This window comes from Lygodium microphyllum, chromosome 9 (assembly GCF_053477565.2).
Source record: "Lygodium microphyllum isolate KBCC chromosome 9, Lygodium_microphyllum_v1.1.10, whole genome shotgun sequence".
In the NCBI taxonomy this organism is placed as follows: domain Eukaryota; kingdom Viridiplantae; phylum Streptophyta; class Polypodiopsida; order Schizaeales; family Lygodiaceae; genus Lygodium; species Lygodium microphyllum.
In genome coordinates, this window is record NC_141143.1 from 104374827 (window position 1) to 104394281 (window position 19455).

The 19455-nt window shown below is 42.1% G+C and overlaps 1 protein-coding gene across 4 annotated transcripts in view; it reads left to right on the top strand.

The window, feature by feature from the left end:
- IPT9 (isopentenyltransferase 9) overlaps positions 1-19455 on the top strand; it is a 245849-nt gene that overhangs the window by 13896 nt on the left and 212498 nt on the right. For all 4 annotated transcript variants that reach the window (XM_087684903.1, XM_087684901.1, XM_087684904.1 and 1 more), the window contains exons 3-6: positions 9073-9115; positions 9288-9396; positions 9588-9780; positions 10337-10538. In XM_087684903.1, the coding sequence (XP_087541029.1) occupies positions 9073-9115; positions 9288-9396; positions 9588-9780; positions 10337-10538 (547 nt within the window). The remainder of the gene's footprint in view (positions 1-9072; positions 9116-9287; positions 9397-9587; positions 9781-10336; positions 10539-19455) is intronic.

The following is a 19455-nucleotide window of genomic DNA, read 5'->3' on the forward strand; positions in this document are numbered from 1 at the left end:
GGGCCTAATAAGTCCTGCAAAGGTGGATGGAATCAACAATGGACTTTTTTTGGTTTTTTTTGTTTTTTGTTGTATGTGTGTGTTTTTTTAAAAAGGGTTGTGTTTTAATTTGGTCAAAGGATTTAGCATTAAGTGAGGGTTTCAAATGAGTGTTTGTCCCATTGAGTTATTGTGCCTTGAAGTACGGGAAAAGAAGGATGGATAGCCCTATAGTCTTCATAAAACAATCAAAACAATGTCACACACTACTAGGATAAGTACGTGGGGATTCCTAAAGGGGAGGGGGTGTGTGCGCCAATCTTATTGAGAATATGTGGAGAGAAAGGCAATTCAATGGTTAAGCAAGCAAGACAAGCAAAGCCAACATGCAAGCATAGGGAAAAATTGCCTTGGGAGATTGCCATGTGCAATGCCACGAGAATGGTGAATTGGAAGTTGACCATTCCTAGGGTGACTGAAAAGGGATAAATACACATAGAAGCATGTTTATATGAAAAAAATGTCGATGCACGGGGTAATACAAAGGAAGATGCAAATATTCATGCTTATGCAGAATGTGATGCAATGGTGCTACTTGAATAGTGCTCTCGCAGGGATTTGTTCACTTGTCGAAGTGTCCTTTTACAATCATGTCATCTTGACTGTACGGATGAATTTACAAATGTCCATAATGTACAATACAAAATATTGAAGGTGAAAAACTGTAAGCATTATAAGTATCACTATCAAAAGAAGGAAATTGCTTCCTCTCAGATGACTGGAAAGAGAAGTAAGAGGAAAGGACCCTCTCCCTGTCAATCCGAAGAAATAGAGGAGGGCGTACCCAAGTTGATTCGTGGTAGAAGATATTAGAGAACCAACCTGTTGACCCGCCTTAGTCAAAATATCTGCAAAGTTGTCACTAGATGGCACAAACTCTAGGCATATGGAGCCTAGGTTAACCTGCTATTTGGTGAAATGGTAGTGAACCGCCACGTGTTGTGTCTGAGGGGTGATGATAGGTTTTCTTGCAAGGGCAATGGTATTCTGATTGTTATAGTAGACAATTGTAGGTGACTCACAAGGAAATTGTAGTGCGGCCAACAAGTTCCTCAGATAGAGGGTCTTTGTAGTACCATTGAAAAGAGCTCGATACTTTGCCTCGACCGTGGAAATTGCCACTGTCTCTTGCCTACGGCTTATGGCTAGCCCAAGAGATGGGTACCATGCCTAAGGTGTAGAGGTAGTCTCCATGGAAATGTCAAGTGTTAGGATCTCCCATCCAGTTAGAATCAGTGTACCCGTGTAAGCCTAAACCATGTCTATAAGTTAGTCCATAATTATAGGTACACCTTAAATATCTTAACACATGAAGACAAGCAATCTAATGATACAATTTGGGCACATTAAAATATTGACTAAGCAAACTAAGTGAGAATGCAAGATTTGACCTAGTATCAATCAACTAGAGTAATTTCTCTACAAGAGAATGATAGGTGTGAACATCAAAAGGATGACCCGAGGTATCCTTGTATAGATGGACAATGGGATCTAGAGGCGTGGCCACGGTCCGTGTCTGATTAGTGTAATATTGATCCACGAGCTATGGGGTGTACTTTAGCCGCGATAGAAAGATATTTTACTCGGATCTAACAATTTCCATCCCCAAGAATTAAGACAACAAACCTAAGTCGGTCATCTCGAAAAATGTACCACAGAGTTGTGCCTTAACTTTTGCAATAGGCACAGAATGTGAGTCAATGAGTAATGTATCATCGACGTATAGCAAGATATAACTAACCCTTGCACTAGTGGTGCACACATATAGATTTGGATCATAGGGGGTAGAATGATATCCATGAGTCCATAAGATCTCATCCATCCTGTGGTACCAACACCTTGGCGCTTGCTTCAGCCCATAAAGAGCTTTTTGAAAGCGAAATACCGTGTCAGTCTGGTCAACGGAAGGAAAGTTGGGAGGTTGCTTCACATAGATTTTCTTCTCCAAATAACTGTTTAGAAAGGCACTTTTGATGTCCATCTGATAGATTAGCCAACCGTGGTGAGTGGCAAGCGCAATCAATAGATGAAATGATCTCAACCGAGTGGTAGGTGCAAAGCTTTCCTCATAGTCAATGTCGTGCTTTTGCTTGAAACCTTGCACTACAAGGCGAGCCTTGTATTTGTCTAAAGTACCATTAGCCTTCGTCCCGATGATGAGGATGATCCACCAATGTCCAAGTCTCATTTTGATCAATACTATCTAGTTCCTTCTTCATGGCCTCATGCCACAAAGGTTCCTGGAGAGCCTCTTGCCAGCTCAGAATGTGTAATGTAATTAGCTGTAACAACAATGCATATGAAGCCTGAGAGGTGAGCTGAGTAGACCTTCTAGGGCCCTTTCGAGGAAATCTAGTGGAAGGATCCCCAAATCTTGCATGGTTTGCTGATACTAATGAGGTAACAGGTCTTGCGGAGGAGGTTTGGGAGCTGAAGTATCTGCATGAAGGTCAAAAAGTGGGTAGTAGATCTAGCTCAATAGGCACATATCTCAAATGATGTGAGCGGAGGTGAGGACGAAGAGTCTGGTGCAAAAGACTGCACGATGTTTCTCTTGTCAAAGATGAAATGCCTCATAACAATCACCTTGTTCATCGTAGGATCGAACAAATAATAGGCCTTCGCTTTGGAAGAATAGCCCATAAAGATCAAGAGATCTGCTTGAGAGGAGCTTTCCTATCTTGTCATCAGTAATGTGTGTATAAGTACGACTACTGAAAACTCCAAAGTGAGAAATAACAGGCCGAGAGCCAAAAAATGCCTCGTACGGAGTCTTTTTTAGGACCGCTGCAGTTGGACATTGGTTGAGGATGTACATTGAAGTATTAACAACCTCGATCCAAAGGCGCTCAAGGAGCTCTACTGTGAACAACATAGAGCGTGTCATATTCAGGATTGTCCAGTTCCTATGCTCCACAGCTCCATTTTGTGCTGGGGAGCTAGCGTGCAATGCCCTGCTCCTGTAGAAACTCATAGAACTCGTGGGAGGTAATTTCGCTACCAGTATCACTTCTCATAGTACCCACATGTGATGACTAGTTTGGTTATGAACCAACAACAACCAAGCACTAAAATAAATAAAAGCATTGGACTTGTGCTTTAGGAAGTACACCCACATGTATCTAGAAAAATCATCCACTATTAAAAAGGAATACAGTGCGCCATTCAAGGCAGCAGTGGTGGATACGGGAACACAAAGATCTGCATGAATGAGATTAAGGGGTTCCATAGCATGAGTGATAAACTGATGAGGAAAGGGTGTACGATGTTACTTACCTAGTTGATATGCTTTATAGACCTCTCTCGAGAGTTTTAGGTATGGAAGGCCCTCAACCATCCCTTGACAAAACATGACAGCTCATAAAGAGAGTCATAGCTCAAATGTCCTAAGCAAAAATGCAAAGACGCTCAGAGTCCCTAGGCTCTGGGGTAGTGGCCAAAGCCCGGAAGCGATGGAACTCCGAATCATTGGCAGTTGCCTTGGTAAAAAATGTGTCATGTGATAAAGGCCATTAGGTTGTGCCTTGTTGCAAGCAATTACTAAACTAGTTTGAGAGTCGAGGATCTCGACTATGGTTGTTGTGAAGAAAACTCCTCGCCCCAACTGGCAAAGCTGCTGAATGGACAATAAGTTCATCGCAAGCTGGGGGACATGATAGACATCATCTAGCGAAGTGAGATTTGGACCCAAGTCAATGGGAAAATTGATGCAACCCTGGGGTTGAATCTTAACCAAGGAGTTGTTTTCTACGCGAACACTTTGGACTGCAAGGGCTCGGAAAATGAAAATGTCCGCTCTAGGAGTCATGTGATGGGTAGCTCCATTGTCCACAAGTCAAATAGGTGCTGACATGCTCGGCTGTGATGAGTGGGGCTATACAGGCACCTCATTAGGAGGCAACTCGTAGATGTGAACAAGACTTCTATTCGATGTCTCTAAAGAGATGATGTGGGCCTTTGCAGACGAGTCAGACAAAGCCTTTGGAGTTGAGCAGTTCACCGACTGTGATGATTGATTGGTGGTAATGTGGGTGTGGCCTTGCTGTTGGAGCCCTAATGGTTGATAACTCAGCGAGGAGACGCCGATACTCTGCCAACTTGACTTTCGAGCCATCCTTGTCTGTGATTTTAAAGTTTTGGAACTCATGATTCAAATTGATGCGACGGGTCCTATCCTGAGCCACATAAAGGTTAGTCAAGTGTGCCCAACGCTCAGATGCTAAGTCAAAGTGTCGAAGTTGAGAGTGAAATGCAGGCAATAAGCCTTGCATAAGCTCAACAATAGCAGACATGTTTTGAGCCTTTCATGAGTAGATGACCTCGTATAGAACAAGTACGGGATTAGGTTGGGGTTCCAATCCCTGCACTAAATCCTATAGGTTTTGAGTCTAAGATATGCCTAATCAAATTTAACCAAGTGGTGTAGTTTGACCCGTTGAAATGAGTCTTGTCATTAAAAGCATACTTCGTGGATGAGGAACTAGAACCATGAGGTGTTTGTGAAGATGGATAGATGGGATAAGATGGAGGATAAGATGGTGGTAGTAGTGGTGGATAAGGAACTAGAACCATGAGGTGTTTGTGAAGATGGATAGATGGGATAAGATGGAGGATAAGATGGTGGTAGTAGTGGTGGATAAGGAGAAGGAGGGGGTAAAGGTGGATAGGAAAAAATAGGTTGTTGATGTCTAATGAGTGTTGATTGCTGTGGAGGTACCAAAGCGGACATAGGTCCATATGATACTATGGGTATAGGTGGAGATATTGGGATACGATAGCCTTGTCCAAATATTGGTTGGGACACAATAGAATGACCGGATGGTCCACTAGGTAATGCCATAGAGGCAAACTGTGATATCAAACGATCCACACTCGAGTATGTCTAGGATACACTCCCAGAGGGATAACTCGAAAGTGTGTGGGAGGTCGAGCCTCCATCACAAGTACACCACCGGAAATGAGTATATATGTGCCTAAATGTGAAGAAATCCCTGGTATAGTGTGTGGTGGATAATGTGGTGCACTTAATGGAAGCTGAAAGGAAGGTGCAATGGAAAGATGAGGGAGGGATTGTTGGGAGTTTAAATGGATTTGTGATGGATGTTGTGGGAAACATGGTTGGCTCCTTTTGTCCATTAAATGCATTAGATGAAGATATACCTACTCCAAATTGATTGTGAGAAATAAAATCATTTGAAGAAAAAGGAAGGGATAGAATACTGACAAATTCTTCTTTTAGTTTCTCATCTAGTTTTAAGTTCAGAAAGAAATACTTGCCTTCCTCATCACTCACAAATCAAAGTTTGTTTTGAAGAGTCCTTTCTTAACGAGCATCCCCTGATCCAATAGAGAATACAAAATCAATTGGCATAGAAGGTGACATAATAGGGTTTGTACTTGGCATTGGAGAAAAGAAATACTGTGGAAGTGATGTGTAATCCGAGCTAGCTTCCACTTGTAAATGGCAACATCTTTGCCTAGAGTTACGATGAAATGAGAGGTATTCCTCCGAACATGGCTGTTTATACCATTCCTCTAAAGGAAGGTAGTTGTCATGTGCATCAAATGTTGAGATATTTGCAATCACACCTACTTTAGTATCTTTGTAAGGATCAGTGAGGGCTTAGGACTAGAATCCCATATGCACAGTACAAGAAGTACTGCCATTCAATTTCCTATAAAGCATTGTACTTAAACTCTTTTCTAATGCAATGATAGTACTCTTTTCTTTCCAATCAAGTGTCTGTGTCATTGTCCACACACAAGATTGTGTTTATGAGTCCAAGTCTCAATCTTGGAACCTAATTAACTTGTGTGACAGTTAGTCTTGTCAGTGTCTATGTCTTCATGAGTTTGGTCTTCATCTTTCAACCTCCATAGCTTCCACATTGCCATGTCCTAGATTCATGTTTTGACATGGTATCAGAGCCCAATCAGGCATGGTTGCTGAGTTTCCTCTTTGCTCTTCCAGCTTCTCTTTATCTTTTCCTAGCTAAGCTTGAGTTCATGACCTCATCTCCAACTCCAATTCCACTTCCATCTCATTTTGACCTGCATGGCAACCATAGCCTGCAGGACCTTGTCTCCTTGGAGCTTCCATATCTCTCTTTACAAGCCATATCATTAGGAGCTTTCTTCTAGGAGTTTGTTTATCTACTAAAGGTGCTTCTGTGTATCACCTCAGATCTTGACATTGGTAATCAGAAGGCTCAACATTATGAATTTTCATTGTTGTTGCCCAGATCTACGCCTCAAACTGTCGTAGTACTACTGCCATTGTTCTTGCTTTCGCAAATGAGCTTTTCATTCAAAGGCCAAGGTTTCTTAGAGAGTATCTAGCTTTGATACCATGTGAAGAAATGCTCTAAACGCAGAAGACACAAAACCAATTATATGACAAAGTACAGTCTGATAAACACAGAACATAGGTAAGGTAACTCAGAGATATTGAGCACAATGAATAATGAAGTGAATTAATATTGAATATACAATGCTCACATAGCAAATAAACTATGCAGTGAATACTGAACCTTAAACTCTCGTATCTCTAGGATCAAGGTAGAGGTTATGAGCTGTAGAGTGTGTTGTACTCCGAATGGATTTTGAAACATAGTAAGGCAGCCTCTGTGTGTTGAACACTAGCAAACACAGTCAAGGAAGGCTAGATGTGATGCAGACGATAGTTTAGGAGAGAGAAAGACTAAAAACGTAGGTACGTGAGGACATAGAAAGATTGGGCGATAGTTGTTGGGTGCAAAAACAACAAATGGAGGAGAGAGAAAGTCAGGGCAGCAGCCAAAAATTGTAAATGCAGCCTATGGAGGAGAGAGAATGTCAGGGTGGCAGCTCAAATTGTTGGCGACAGCATCACCAGATGATTACATCAGCATCAAACACAACAATCTAATTATAGGCAACAACTCTAGGGTACCAAGCAAGAGTTGCAGAGTGAAGGCAAAGGTTGGAATCAGGTGCTAGATGGTAATAGATGGCTGGGGGAAGCTCTGACCGTGATGTCCTCTGCAAATAGGGTGTGGGCAGCAGAGATATGGCTCTTGAAACTTGCAAAAACGAGATTGAGGGAGAGTGGTGGGCTGCATATCTATTATAGAAAGTTTGGGGTACCCAAAGTAGGGTTTCGCATGTGGGACAGAGTAACTCTCTAGGATTGCGTTTCTTTTTAAAATAAGATGGTTTCTTCATTAATTAAGCATGCTTTGGGATTGTTTGAGTTAGGCTATGTGTTTTTATACTTCTTGGTTGTTTAGTTTACATCTACTTTACTGGTGTATTATCTTATAATGGGGTTTCTAACCATTTAACAACTTAGGTTCCAAGATGGAAGCTTGGACTCATAAAGACAATCTTGTGTATTGGACTGACAATGACACTAACTGAAAGAGGAAAGCATCATGATATCGTATTCATCATTATGAAAGTGATAGCCAAGTACAATGCTTTATAAAAGTTCGGTTGTTCCACTCTCCTCGTTGTGCATATGGGATTCAGGACATCTCTTCCTGGAGGATACATCATTTTTCTATTTCTCAACATTTCTTGTCGAATAATGAGTCCTTACATTTGCTGGCTTTTGCCCCCCCTACATGGTAACATGGCTCGGGAGACTAGCTTATAGGTAGCCTAGTCAAGTTATAACTTGAAACTTTACATGTTTGGCAAGGGTTTTTACAAAGCAAATCCACTAATGTAAAAATAGAAATCCACTATGGGAAACACACATGATACAATGAAAATTCTTTAAAACAATTTGTCAGAGTTGTTGATGGTAGTGGAAGCATCTTCTTCTTCTTCTTCTTCTTCTTCGTTCATGAACTAGTTTTAGTGGTGATCATTTTGCATCTGTTGTGCTCTTTTCTTGTGGAAACATTCACTAGTTGTATGCCCAGTCTTGCCACAATAATGACTTATAATCCGATCCTTGTTGTTGTTGGTGCTGAGTCCTCGACCACGGCCTCTTGCTCCGTAAGTGCTCTTGGTGTACAAGAGACTGTTGTTGGTGGTGTGTTCCTTTGCATCCTTGCTTTTAACTTTGCTTTCTCCATCAAGTAGTGATTGCTCAATATCTTTAAGTGAGAGACTTGGAACATTACTTAGGGTGGACACAAGATTCTCATATGGATCCTTATTTACACTTGCAAGCAGTACGGCTATTGCTTCATCTTCATCAATATTCTTCTTAAGAGTTGCAAGTTGGGTTTTTAGGCTTTTGAACTTGTTAATGTGTATGGTCATGGAAGTACTATCTTTTATATCCAGTTTATAAAATTGCATGATTAATTTTACCTTTGAATTCTTTGCTTGGGTACCAAAGATCCTGTTGAGTTCCTCCCAAGCAATTCTAGTACCTCTAATGCCAGAGATATGATGTAGCACATCATCACTTAGTCCCTAGGCAATGAGGCCTAGTGCCTTGTTATTCATCTTCTTCCATTCTTTGGTTTTTGGTGGAGCTATTGCAAGGAACTTGCTTTTTGAATCTTCTTTCCCACCATTTGCATCACTTTCATAATCTTCAAAGAGATCCCAGAGGTCTTTCCTCATGAGGTGGTACATGGTCTTTTCCTTCCAAGCATGGAAGCCTTCTCTATTGAACTTTGCTATTTGTTTGAGCTCTGCCATTTTTTATCAGCAGCAAATCAGCCAGCAAAAGAGTTGTACTTCAATGTGTCAAGAGACATCTTGGAAAATTTGTAAAATTGCTGAGTAATTTCCTTGAAGATGGAAGAAGAACGAACTTGTTTATAGGCTTTTCAGGGCTGTTAATACAAGGGAAAAAGGAAAATCTACTTCTCGAAATGACGAAATAAGTTGAGTGAACTGTAATTTTGTTTGATGGCTGTTTTCTGGTGTCTGGGATGTTTGGTATTTTGAAATGACTTAAATTTGTGAATTAGGAAGCCTAGAGGAAAGCTATGGCAGTTCTTATGTTGGATGAACCTATATGATGAACACCAATGAGTGAAAGGAGTTACCATGGTTAGATGCTTAAGATCTTTACTTGGATGTTTGCAGGGGATATGCCACCATTTGATTGATGTCTTACATCCGCTTGAAGGTAAACTTATCTATACTAAGTGCTTATGTCTTGCTTGTGCAGTTGGAATCCAGTGTTTGATCAGTCATAGATTAAGTCTTCAACTCTTCTGAAGTATTTGCCCTGTGTTTGGGCTTAGCTACCCACTAGCTCCCATGCTTGTAGAGATATTTGATTTGGTTTGTGATTGCAGATTACTCCGTTGGAGATTATTATGTACAGGCCAGAGAAGCAACTGAGCAGGTCCTTGAGAGGGAAAAGGTTCCCATTGTTGTTGGAGGAACTGGCATGTACCTAAGATGGTGTGATTCTTAAAGCGTAGTTGTCCTGATTTTGGCATTTTGTTTTAAAGTTAGTTGTTTTGGTACTTGGTCACTTGGTTGTTGGTCTGAAGAAGGTTTACTTGTATTAGCAATCAGAACTTTTGCAACAACATTTTAATCAAGTGATGGTGAATATCTGTTGATGTTATCTTTTTTTCTCATACTTACAGGTACTTGTATGGTGCCCCTGATACACCAAAATCAACACCAGAAGGCCAGGCACTAGCTGAGAAAGAAATTTCCAAGGCTGGTGGCGATTGGGATAAAGCTGTGAAACTGTTACTTGAAGCAGGTGACACTAAGGCCATGAATATTCTTCGAAATGACTGGTATAGACTTCGTCGAAGTTTTGAGATTATTCAGGTACGACATTCCATAGTTCTGAGTGAAAACACAAGATACCAATTAATTTCAGACATTCTACAAGAATAATTCCTAACACTTCTTCTGTAAATTTTACCCTGTAAATTTTGTTCTACACATTGGGAGAGCTGCATGCACCCACCCAGCTAAGGCACATTCTATGATGGGCAAACCCATTGCCACCATGTTCACTAGCAGATACTGTTAAAACACACAAGGGATTAGGGTCTAAAGGGCTCATTTACTTCCACAATACAGGAGACAAAAAAAAAAAGGATACATGACTTCCAACATAGAACACTTAACTCCCTGATCACACTCATCTGATCTGTCTTTCTTCATTTCAGACACTCGCAATATTTCAACATTTGATTTAGTGACCTATCTAAGGTATGCTACAAAGTAGCAGACTGCTAATTATTCAATTAGATAACTTTTTGAAAGCTGCCATATCTGTCAATGAATTACTTGTCAGATACTTGATGTTCTATTTTCATGTCCAACTTAGGTTGCCATGCTTGATTTTATAAGAAAATAATGAATGCACGTGTCACAGGCACGGGGTCGTCCTCGGACAGGGTGTGGCTCTCTTTACTACATGGAGGCCGAAGGAAACTCTAGTTTTAAAACATCAACTGATGATCTTGTTGGATTAAGGCCTGCTGATTTGCAATATGATTTCATGTGCTTTTTCCTGTACAACTCTCGAGAGACTCTTTATCGCATTATTGATGAACGCTGTGAAGAGATGTTAACTGGTAAGTTCTACTTGGAGCTTATTCCAACTTTCATTATTTCACTCCTTTGCTTTTGGAAACTTCAGATCCTAATTAGAAGTAAGATCCTAGGACTGAATTATTACTGATATTCACATTTGTTATGGACAACTTATTTTACATAGCAACTTAACAGTTTGTGATAAATAGGGTAGTCTAGAAAAACGTGATGTAACTCTATGATGTGCGAGGTTGAGTTCAGCTCTATCTCCTGGCATTGCAAGGATATCCTTGAAGGCAGTTTATCAGGCATGCCAGTCCAGATTGCCCAGGTTCACTTTCTGGCCAACTGATATTGTCATGTCTAGCTCACTGACCCAAAGTCTTTATCAGTATATGCTGTAGGCTAGCCTTTCCCTATTGCCAACCAGCATGGCTTAGTGAACTCACTGGTCCCATGGTCTTATTCTGTGCACGATCCCTTAGCAGAAGAGATTGGATTTCCCATTATGTTGTGGTTTCCAGATGCTACATGGATTTGAACTAATTCCAGAATTATTATGTTGGCCATCTCGGATACTGCTTTTTTTGATGTCAAATGGAACATTTGGTTAAGGCTTGTCCGAAGCATAAAGGCACCTATCTGGTGCCAATTCAGAGAAGCCCTACACATCTAAAACAAGAGTTTTTGTACTTACAATACTACCATTCAGCTGTATAGAGGTGAGGGCACATACTTCCTACTCCCTTTATGGTGCCTGAACCAAGTGTTTCAGCCACACTACAGATACTGTTGTTGCCGACATTACCACATTTCCAGTGTCACCCTTGGAAACCTAAGTGGTATCAGGCGCAGGATTCAGCGTATCAGGTGCAGGATTCAGAGTTTGTTCCTTTTATCTGCTGTAGAAGACTCCAGACTGATTGCAGTCCTGCATGCAAGCTAATATGGCTGGCCATGATACTGTACTCGTGGACCGAGTGGAGGCCACAGCTGCTTCAGATTTTGTGGCTAACGATGAAGAGGAAATGGTTTCATGCACAGAAGAAATGGTATGTTGTTTGGATAACCAGCCGGTAGGCAAACGCCCTAAACATGCTTTTGATGAACCTATGGGCTTCGTGGAGGCTTCTACTCTAGTGTATACTCCTGTCCGCTCATATGCGCAAGCTGCCACCATTTCTGAGGAATCCCAAGAGTTGGATTGGGAACACTTGCTCGAATTTGCAAACACTTTGTTGGGTGATTATGTTCACCAAAATCTTTCCAGTGCCACGGACAAGGTTGAGGAAGATGCTGTGGATGCTAATGTGGATACTAAGGCTGTGCTGTGCTCACTTCCTATATTTTATGAACCGAGTGTCATACCGTTTTTCATGGGTGGAATTTTGATACTTGCTTGGATCTGTCAGTGGTTGGTCTCTTGATGGAAGCTGATTGTGTGGATGAAATTTTCGTAGGCCCTAGGGGCTTTTATGAGGTGCCGTTCCATTCTTCTCACATGCGCGATGCTTTATTGGCTAAGCTAACTTTGTTTTTTGCTTGTCACTTGGTACATGTTGTGCCTTGGCAGCCTGTGGGAGATTTCCAATGTCTACTTCAGTGTGAATGCCCCATTTGGGTGGAGGTTGAAGCTTGCCTAGCGGTATATTGGCCTTTGTTGAGGAATGCCATGGCTGCTATTGGCACAGTTTTGGTGCCACTAACCTTGCGTGCTGCTAATCGAAGTAGATTATGTATGTTGTGGCATATTGGCTGTAAGCGGCTTAATTGGCTATGCATAAACTGCTCCCATTACCTCAAATGGGGCACCTTTGCAGGCCATTGCTTTTCTTGTGGGCAGTTGGGTCACTTTATGTCGGAGTGTCTGAACAAAGTAGATACAAATGTTGGCCTTGTGGGGGATGGGGATATGTTAGCTAAGGAGACGAAGGATAGTGAAACCCCTTTATAGAGAAGCATGGATAAGGGTAAACAACTTATGCATTCAGGTGATTAGTCAGCACTTGCTTGGATAGAGCTGCGTTTGAAAAGGGCCACAAGCCTTCACAGGTTCAACACTCTAGTCCCCTAGACTCCTTGCGCACTTATGCATGAAGGAAGGCTGCATTCCCTTCTAATAATGCTCTTGCTGATGTTTCTTCTCTTGCTCCAAACAAATTGAGAGGTGCTCACATATCTACTGAATGTCCCAAGGATTCGCCAAGCGTGCCTTGCCTTTGACCGCATAGGCAAGGTCATCACTTGGTGGGATCCCAAATACCCTCATTCAGCCCCAAGGAATGGATTTGGTGTCATGTTGTCATAAAATTTCATGTCGTGAGGACATGAAATTTAATTTCTTTGCTTAGCATTTAATTAAAAGTTAATCAAATGTGCTAATGTGACTTGCACATGTGTGACACAATTTAATTATTTCACAATGTGGGACCTAGAACCTCGAGATATTAGTAGGTGTCAAAGGCAAAAGTTGTAATAAGTTATGCTTGATAGTTACTAGATGGTACATGGTGTCAGATTTAGGCTTAGACTAATTTATTGGCCACTAATGTCGGTGGTGATATTAGAGATTAGGCATGAATTAATTAATTGATGCCAGTGTAAGGGTCAATAACTACTTAGGGATACTTGAAAGACAAATTGGCCCAGTCAATTTAATTATTGGTTGGTGAAATTAAATTTTTGAGTACTAAAATGATTATTAAATTAAATTTGAGAATATTAATTTTGAAAATTCATTTAATAAGCTGGATAATGCTGGAAAATGGGATTAGAAGGCTGCCACTTAGCAAAACTTGCCAATGCAAGGGAGAAAAACGTTTTTAGGGGCTAGTGGAAGTCTATTCTAGCCATTGTGAGAGAGGAGGAGGTTGTTAGAGAGCAATGAGAGGCTGCTAATGTGATTTGATAACCAGGGATTAGTCCTACAGCATATGACAATAGTTTAGAGCCCTCAAGGAGTAGGTGACAGCAACCCAAGGACCTTTTGGTGCAGATGACAACATATAGGAGGGGGCAACAGTCTTTCTTGTGCTCCTAAGTTGTAGATGATAGGTTCCATGGCTGTTTGAGCAAGGCAACTGTAGCCTTTTAACATTTCTCGTGATGAAACTTTGAAATTTATCTCTACAGCATTCTCTCTCATCCCCATCCATCTCTCAAGTTATCTGAGCATTTTCAAGTAGTTTGAGCCATCAGAAGAAGAGATTTTAGTCAATCTCTGTTGTAAATCCTAATTTACAACAGGAATTAGGGTTTGTAGCCACCTTGGGATGCACGCTTAGAATTGAAGGACTAGGACTTGAATTCTAGCAGTTGACTTTGAGGAATTTTAGGGAGATTCAAGAGGTCAGCCAATAAATATAAGATTTGGGGCTAAATTTGTCTTTCAAGGAGTAGGGTGAAAGCCAATCCTCAAGCAAACTAAGGGGCATATTGGTTTGGAGGTATACTAGTTAGTTTTGACAGTATGTAGCATTTAGATTAGCGGAGGAGGTCAGAGGATCTCAGTTGTACTTCATCCATTTGCAAATAAAGTTAAAGAAATACTGCAAGGGGTGCCAGTTTTGGGGCCAATAGGTTGTCCATTGTCCAAGATTAAGTGGTGACCTTTGTATTTTCAGTTTATGTGAATTAATTACTTGCTGTAATTAGTGTTAAATCAGGTTAGTACCACCCTATTTGAGGAGGTAGGTTGGTTTCATCTAGTCCGTGCACTTCAAAGTCTACTTGTCTAGGGATAAATGCTTTTGCGGTTTTGATAGATTTCTTGGATGATGGAATTTTTGAGGCATTGGCAGATAAAGTCCAAGCAAGGTATGGCCAACCTCTTACGTGACTCTGATTTTAATTATGTGGATTGCCACTTGGAATGCTCGTAGGATTTGTTCTCGCAGTAAGCAACATGACATGTGGCACATTTGGCATGAGAATTGTTGGGATATGTTGTGTGCCGTTGAGTGCAAAAGTCACGACAAGGCTAGTCACATTTTGGATAGTCAAGGTTTTTACCTTTTTTTTGTTGGTAGCAAAGTAGTGTAATACTCGGGTGTCCTTATGGTGGTGTATGAGAAACTTCAGCCAGTTCTTATAAAAAATGATGTGCATGGCCACTTTATAGTGGTGGAAATTGTTTTTAAAGGAGAGATTTTGTGGCTTGTTGGACTTTATATGCACAATGCCTTGTTGCATCTTTAGGCCTTGTGGAATTAGCTTCATGATTCATTCTCATTGGGTAGACTAGGCTTGCTTATGGGTGACTTTAATATGTGCGTCGAATGCTTTGGGCATTCTCAGAGTTGAATGCTCTAGGAAGGTAAATGATATAGACAACGCACATATTAAAGTCATCCATGAGCAAGCCTAGTCTACCCAAGGATTGCCAAAGCATAAAAGTCTACCTTAGAGCATTCTTTGATGGATATGCCAGAATCCCAGGCTTGGAATGCCCTTGGAATGGATGTTTTGAAGCAAGATATTTAGTCATTGGCTTTCTCCATCAGCTTCGGGGTTTACAATTCACTCGACCCAATATTCAACCACGTGGTCTCGATTGGACTGTATTTATGCAATGTATGAGGATTTCTTCTTACCAGAAATTTTGTGAATGCAAGTGTTGCAGAGCTATGCCTTGTCATATAATTTCCCTTTGCAGCTTGATATGATCAGGCAACCGGTGGACACCTTGTAGGGTGTTTTGGGTAGACTGCCCTTGCACTTCAACTCATCCTTTCTAAGACATGCTGTATTTAAATAATATATGAGCCAGCTCTTGGAAAGGTTTCTGTGTGATTTTCCATTGGAAGGCTTGGCCTCCTTTGATAGAGTGCTTCTTAATGTACAGAGGGTGGCAAGGCACTATGGGATTTACCATGAACCGCTTACAAGGTGGTGTTTACATGCTGCAGAGGATATTCTAGGCTTGGTTCGTCTACTATTGCTTGATTCTCTCCATGATATATTTTTGGTTTTGTTATCGGCAAAGCTGGCCAAACATATGCAAAACTTTCAGCTACGGTCTTATTAGTAGGCTAAGCTCCGAGATTTGACTAATGGCCTTTGGAATAGTTCTTCTCAGTCATAAAAAATTTTGAGCTTTACATCCATCCCTTGCACAAGAGAATACAGTGAGATTACAAAATGCAGAGGGGCACATGGTTACAAACTCCCAATCCATTGTATGTATGTGCTGGGACTAATTTGCAAATCTTTTAGGTTCTCAGCAGGCATGCTTCCCTCATGTTACTTGTGCCCATGCAATCTTATGCCTTGGTCAAAGATCAGGTTCCACATGATATGCGTGCTACTTTGGATGCTGATATTTGCACTTGCTACTATGCATCCCATTCTCTCTATGCTATTGCATCTTGCTGATACAGGACAACTGGCTAGTTTATCTCTTCCTTCACGTTAGCATTTTATCGGTCAAGCATTGGCTGATGATACCTTTATGGTTCTGAAAGCGGATGCCACTAATTCTCACAAAGCTTTGGATGTTTGGGATTAGTTTGGACATGCATCAGGTCTTTGTATTAATGCTACCAAATCATCCCTCATTGCTTCCATGAGCTCCAAGTTCTCAGATTTGGGATAGCAGGGTGTGATTGTTCCACAAGGAGATGTTGTGATGCATCTTGGTTATTCCTTGGGTGTCAATGTGTAGCCTAAACACTTGCTCAAATGGATCTCACACAAATTAGAAGTCAAATTTGTTAATTGGAAATCTCAAGCTTGTCCCTTTCATGTACGCATTAAACTCGCACAGATCATTATGCTTCCCATGCTCACATACTTTTTGCCATTGCTGCCTTGGACTCATGTGGCTGTGAGGGATATTACCTGACACCTCCACTTTATGGTATGGAAGAAAGACTTAGTGAATGTTGGTATATCATGGATATCTTGGAATCATGTTTGTATATCGAAATCCATGGAGGACGGAGCTGTTTTGGATTTGTATAACCATATGACAACCCTTCACTGGTCGCTTTTGCAGTCCATGTGTGCTGGTCAACAACCTTGGACAGTTATTGCCCGTTATTTTCTTGAAGATGGTGGCCTTTGGTAGGGTAATACGAAGATTCAAGGTTCTTGGTGGCATGTTCTTAATGTTGATGTTTAGTTCTCTACATTTGCTTCAGTACTTCTCACTCACTTGGTATGTTCATGGAAAATGGTGCTTTGCAAGGTACAATGGCACCCAAATGAGGATAGATTGGCTACTAATTCTTTACAAGTGGGAATTTTGGTAGTTTCTCGTGTGCTCTCATGGGAGGACAAATTAGAGAACAGACTTAAGTTTAATTGCATGCCTCGCCTTGGATTGGTCTTTTGGCTGATGTCACTCTCTTGCCTCGATGCACACTCTTGTCTTTTCACACGGTTAGGTGGGTTTTTCGGCTCCCTCCTCACTATCGTGTCCTTTGGGGCAAGGTCTCCAGAGACTTTTACAAGAGTGCCAATCCTTTCCTGTCCTAGATTCTACTTGTCCCTAATAGGATCGTAACCTTGCACCTGGAGTCTCCAATCTTCCGCAATTAATTAGAATTACCACCTCATGATTAAAGATCATTCATGGTTGACCATTAAAGCTAATGCACTTTGGGGATTGCACGAAGCTAAAGCTTGGTGGAAGCTCACAATCATGGAAGGATGGCATAACAAGGTGTTCACATGCAAGGTATTCATGTGGCACATGTTGGTGGGTGGTCTTTCCCTTGCTTCGGCTCTTCGCTACCGGGGTATTTCCAATGGTAATTGTTTTTTTGTACTACTGCAATGGAATCTTCTCGTCATTGATTTATCTCTGATTCTTTTTCTTGAAAATTTGGCTTCTCCTTTTTGATATTTGGCATGTTGTGGTGGGCACCAGGATGTGTCCTTTTGATTGGGTTTTCGGTAAGCCTAAACATCATGGTCCATTGCAACCTCACATGAAGATTCTATTTTGGTCATGCACAATGCATTTCTTTTTGAGTATACCTTGAGCATTCAAAATTATGTGGCCAAGCTTAGAGGACTTGTTTAGTGGTAGCTTGATCTTATTCATCATGCTGATACTTTCTCTATAGAGGATTTGGTACCTTGGCATGGGGCGGTCTCTTCAGTGAACGTGCCGTGATTTTTGTACTCCTTGGTTCTACTTGTCCTTGGCAGGATCGGAATCTTGTAGGCCGCTTGAGTCTCCAATCTTCCACAATTTTTGTACTCTTTGGTTCTACTTGTCCTTGAAAAGATTAGAACCTTATAAGCCGCTTGAGTTTCCAATCTTCTGCAATTAATTAGATTTACCACCTCATGATCAAAGATCATTCATGGTTGACCATTAAAGCTAATGCACTTGGGGGATTGCACGAAACTAAAGCCTAGTGGAAGCTCACAATTAGGGAAGGATGGCATAACAAGAAACCATTCAGTAGGGTATTCATTTGGTGCATGTTGGTTGGTGGTCTTTCCTTTGCTTCGGCTCTTCGCCGTTGGGGTATTTTCAATGGAAACTATTTACTATTGCTATGGAAACTTCTTGTCACCCATTTATCTCTTGTCCTTTTCCTCGGAAAATTTGGCTTCTTCTTTCTATTATTTGGCATGCTATGGTGGGTACCGGGATGCATCCTTTTGATTGGGTTTTCGGTAAGTCTAAGCATCATGGTCCATTGCAACCTCACATGAAGATTCTATTTCACTTTCTCAGATTTTGGAGCTGCTGGTATATTTGGGTCACGCACAATGCATTTCTTTTTGATGCTGCTTTGAGCATACAAAATTATGTGGCCAGGCTTAAAGGACTTGTTTAGTGGCAACTTGGTCTTGTTCAACATGCTAATACTTTGTATGTAGAGGATTTGGTACCTTGGCATCGGGTAGTCTCTTCAGTGAACTTGTCGTGATTTTTGTACTCCTAGGTGTTCCTTTCACGTGTTGTTTGTAAAACAGAGTTGAGTTTATGCACGATGGCCCACAGTCATCTTGCATCTTCCAATCATGTAATCTTGTATCTATATACTTTCTTGATTAATACAACTACCTATTGCGAGAGAGAGAGAGAGAGAGAGAGAGAGAGAGAGAGAGAGAGAGAGAGAGAGAGAGAGAGAGAGAGAGAGAGAGAGAGAGAGAGAGAGAGAGAGAGAGAGAGAGAGAGAGAGAGAGAGAGAGAGAGAGAGAGAGAGAGAGAGAGAGAGAGAGAGAGAGAGAGAGAGAGAGAGAGAGAGAGAGAGAGAGAGAGAGAGAGAGAGAGAGAGGGGAGGGGGAGGAGAGAGATGGCGCGACTGCTCGTGACGACGCGTTTCCTGCTGCCGCGACCTTCCCTCCACCTCCTGTTCGTCAAGGGCAGCGCCTCCACCCAGGTTCGACGGTGCACCCAGCGCGTGCGAGTGAGAGAACAAGAGAGCCCGTCGTCGCCTACTCCTGACGCCTCATCTGCCCTCGCCTGCCCGTCTGCAGTCCCGCTTGCACGTTGCCTGCCGTCGCCTGCACTATCTGCACGTCGCCTCGTCTGCAGTCCCGCTTGCACGTCGCCTGCCCGTTTGTCCTCCCACCGGCTCCTGACGTCCCTCGACAGCCCGTCGCCTGCTACTGATGTCCCTCGCCTGTCACGTTGCGTGCCCCGTCGCCTGCCCCGCCGCCTGCACTATCGCCGGTCTTTGAAGCTCTGCGCCTGCGTTTCGCCTGCGCTTCGTCCTTTCGCCCTGTGAGTTAGGGTTTCGGCTGTCGCCTGGCCCCTGCACTGCGACTCCAACTGTCCCCTCTGTCATCGCCTGCCCGCCCCGTGCTCCACCCTCCTGCCCCTGCACTATTAGGGTTGTGTCCTGCCGCGCGCCCTCCTTCAAGATCAGATTGTGATACACGATGGCTGGTTTGGATCTGGATTTCATAGACCAAACGGTGGCAGCACTTGGCCCGGATTCGGATGCTGAGGAACCTGAGGATATGGTTCCGTGCATCGAAGAGATGCCCCCT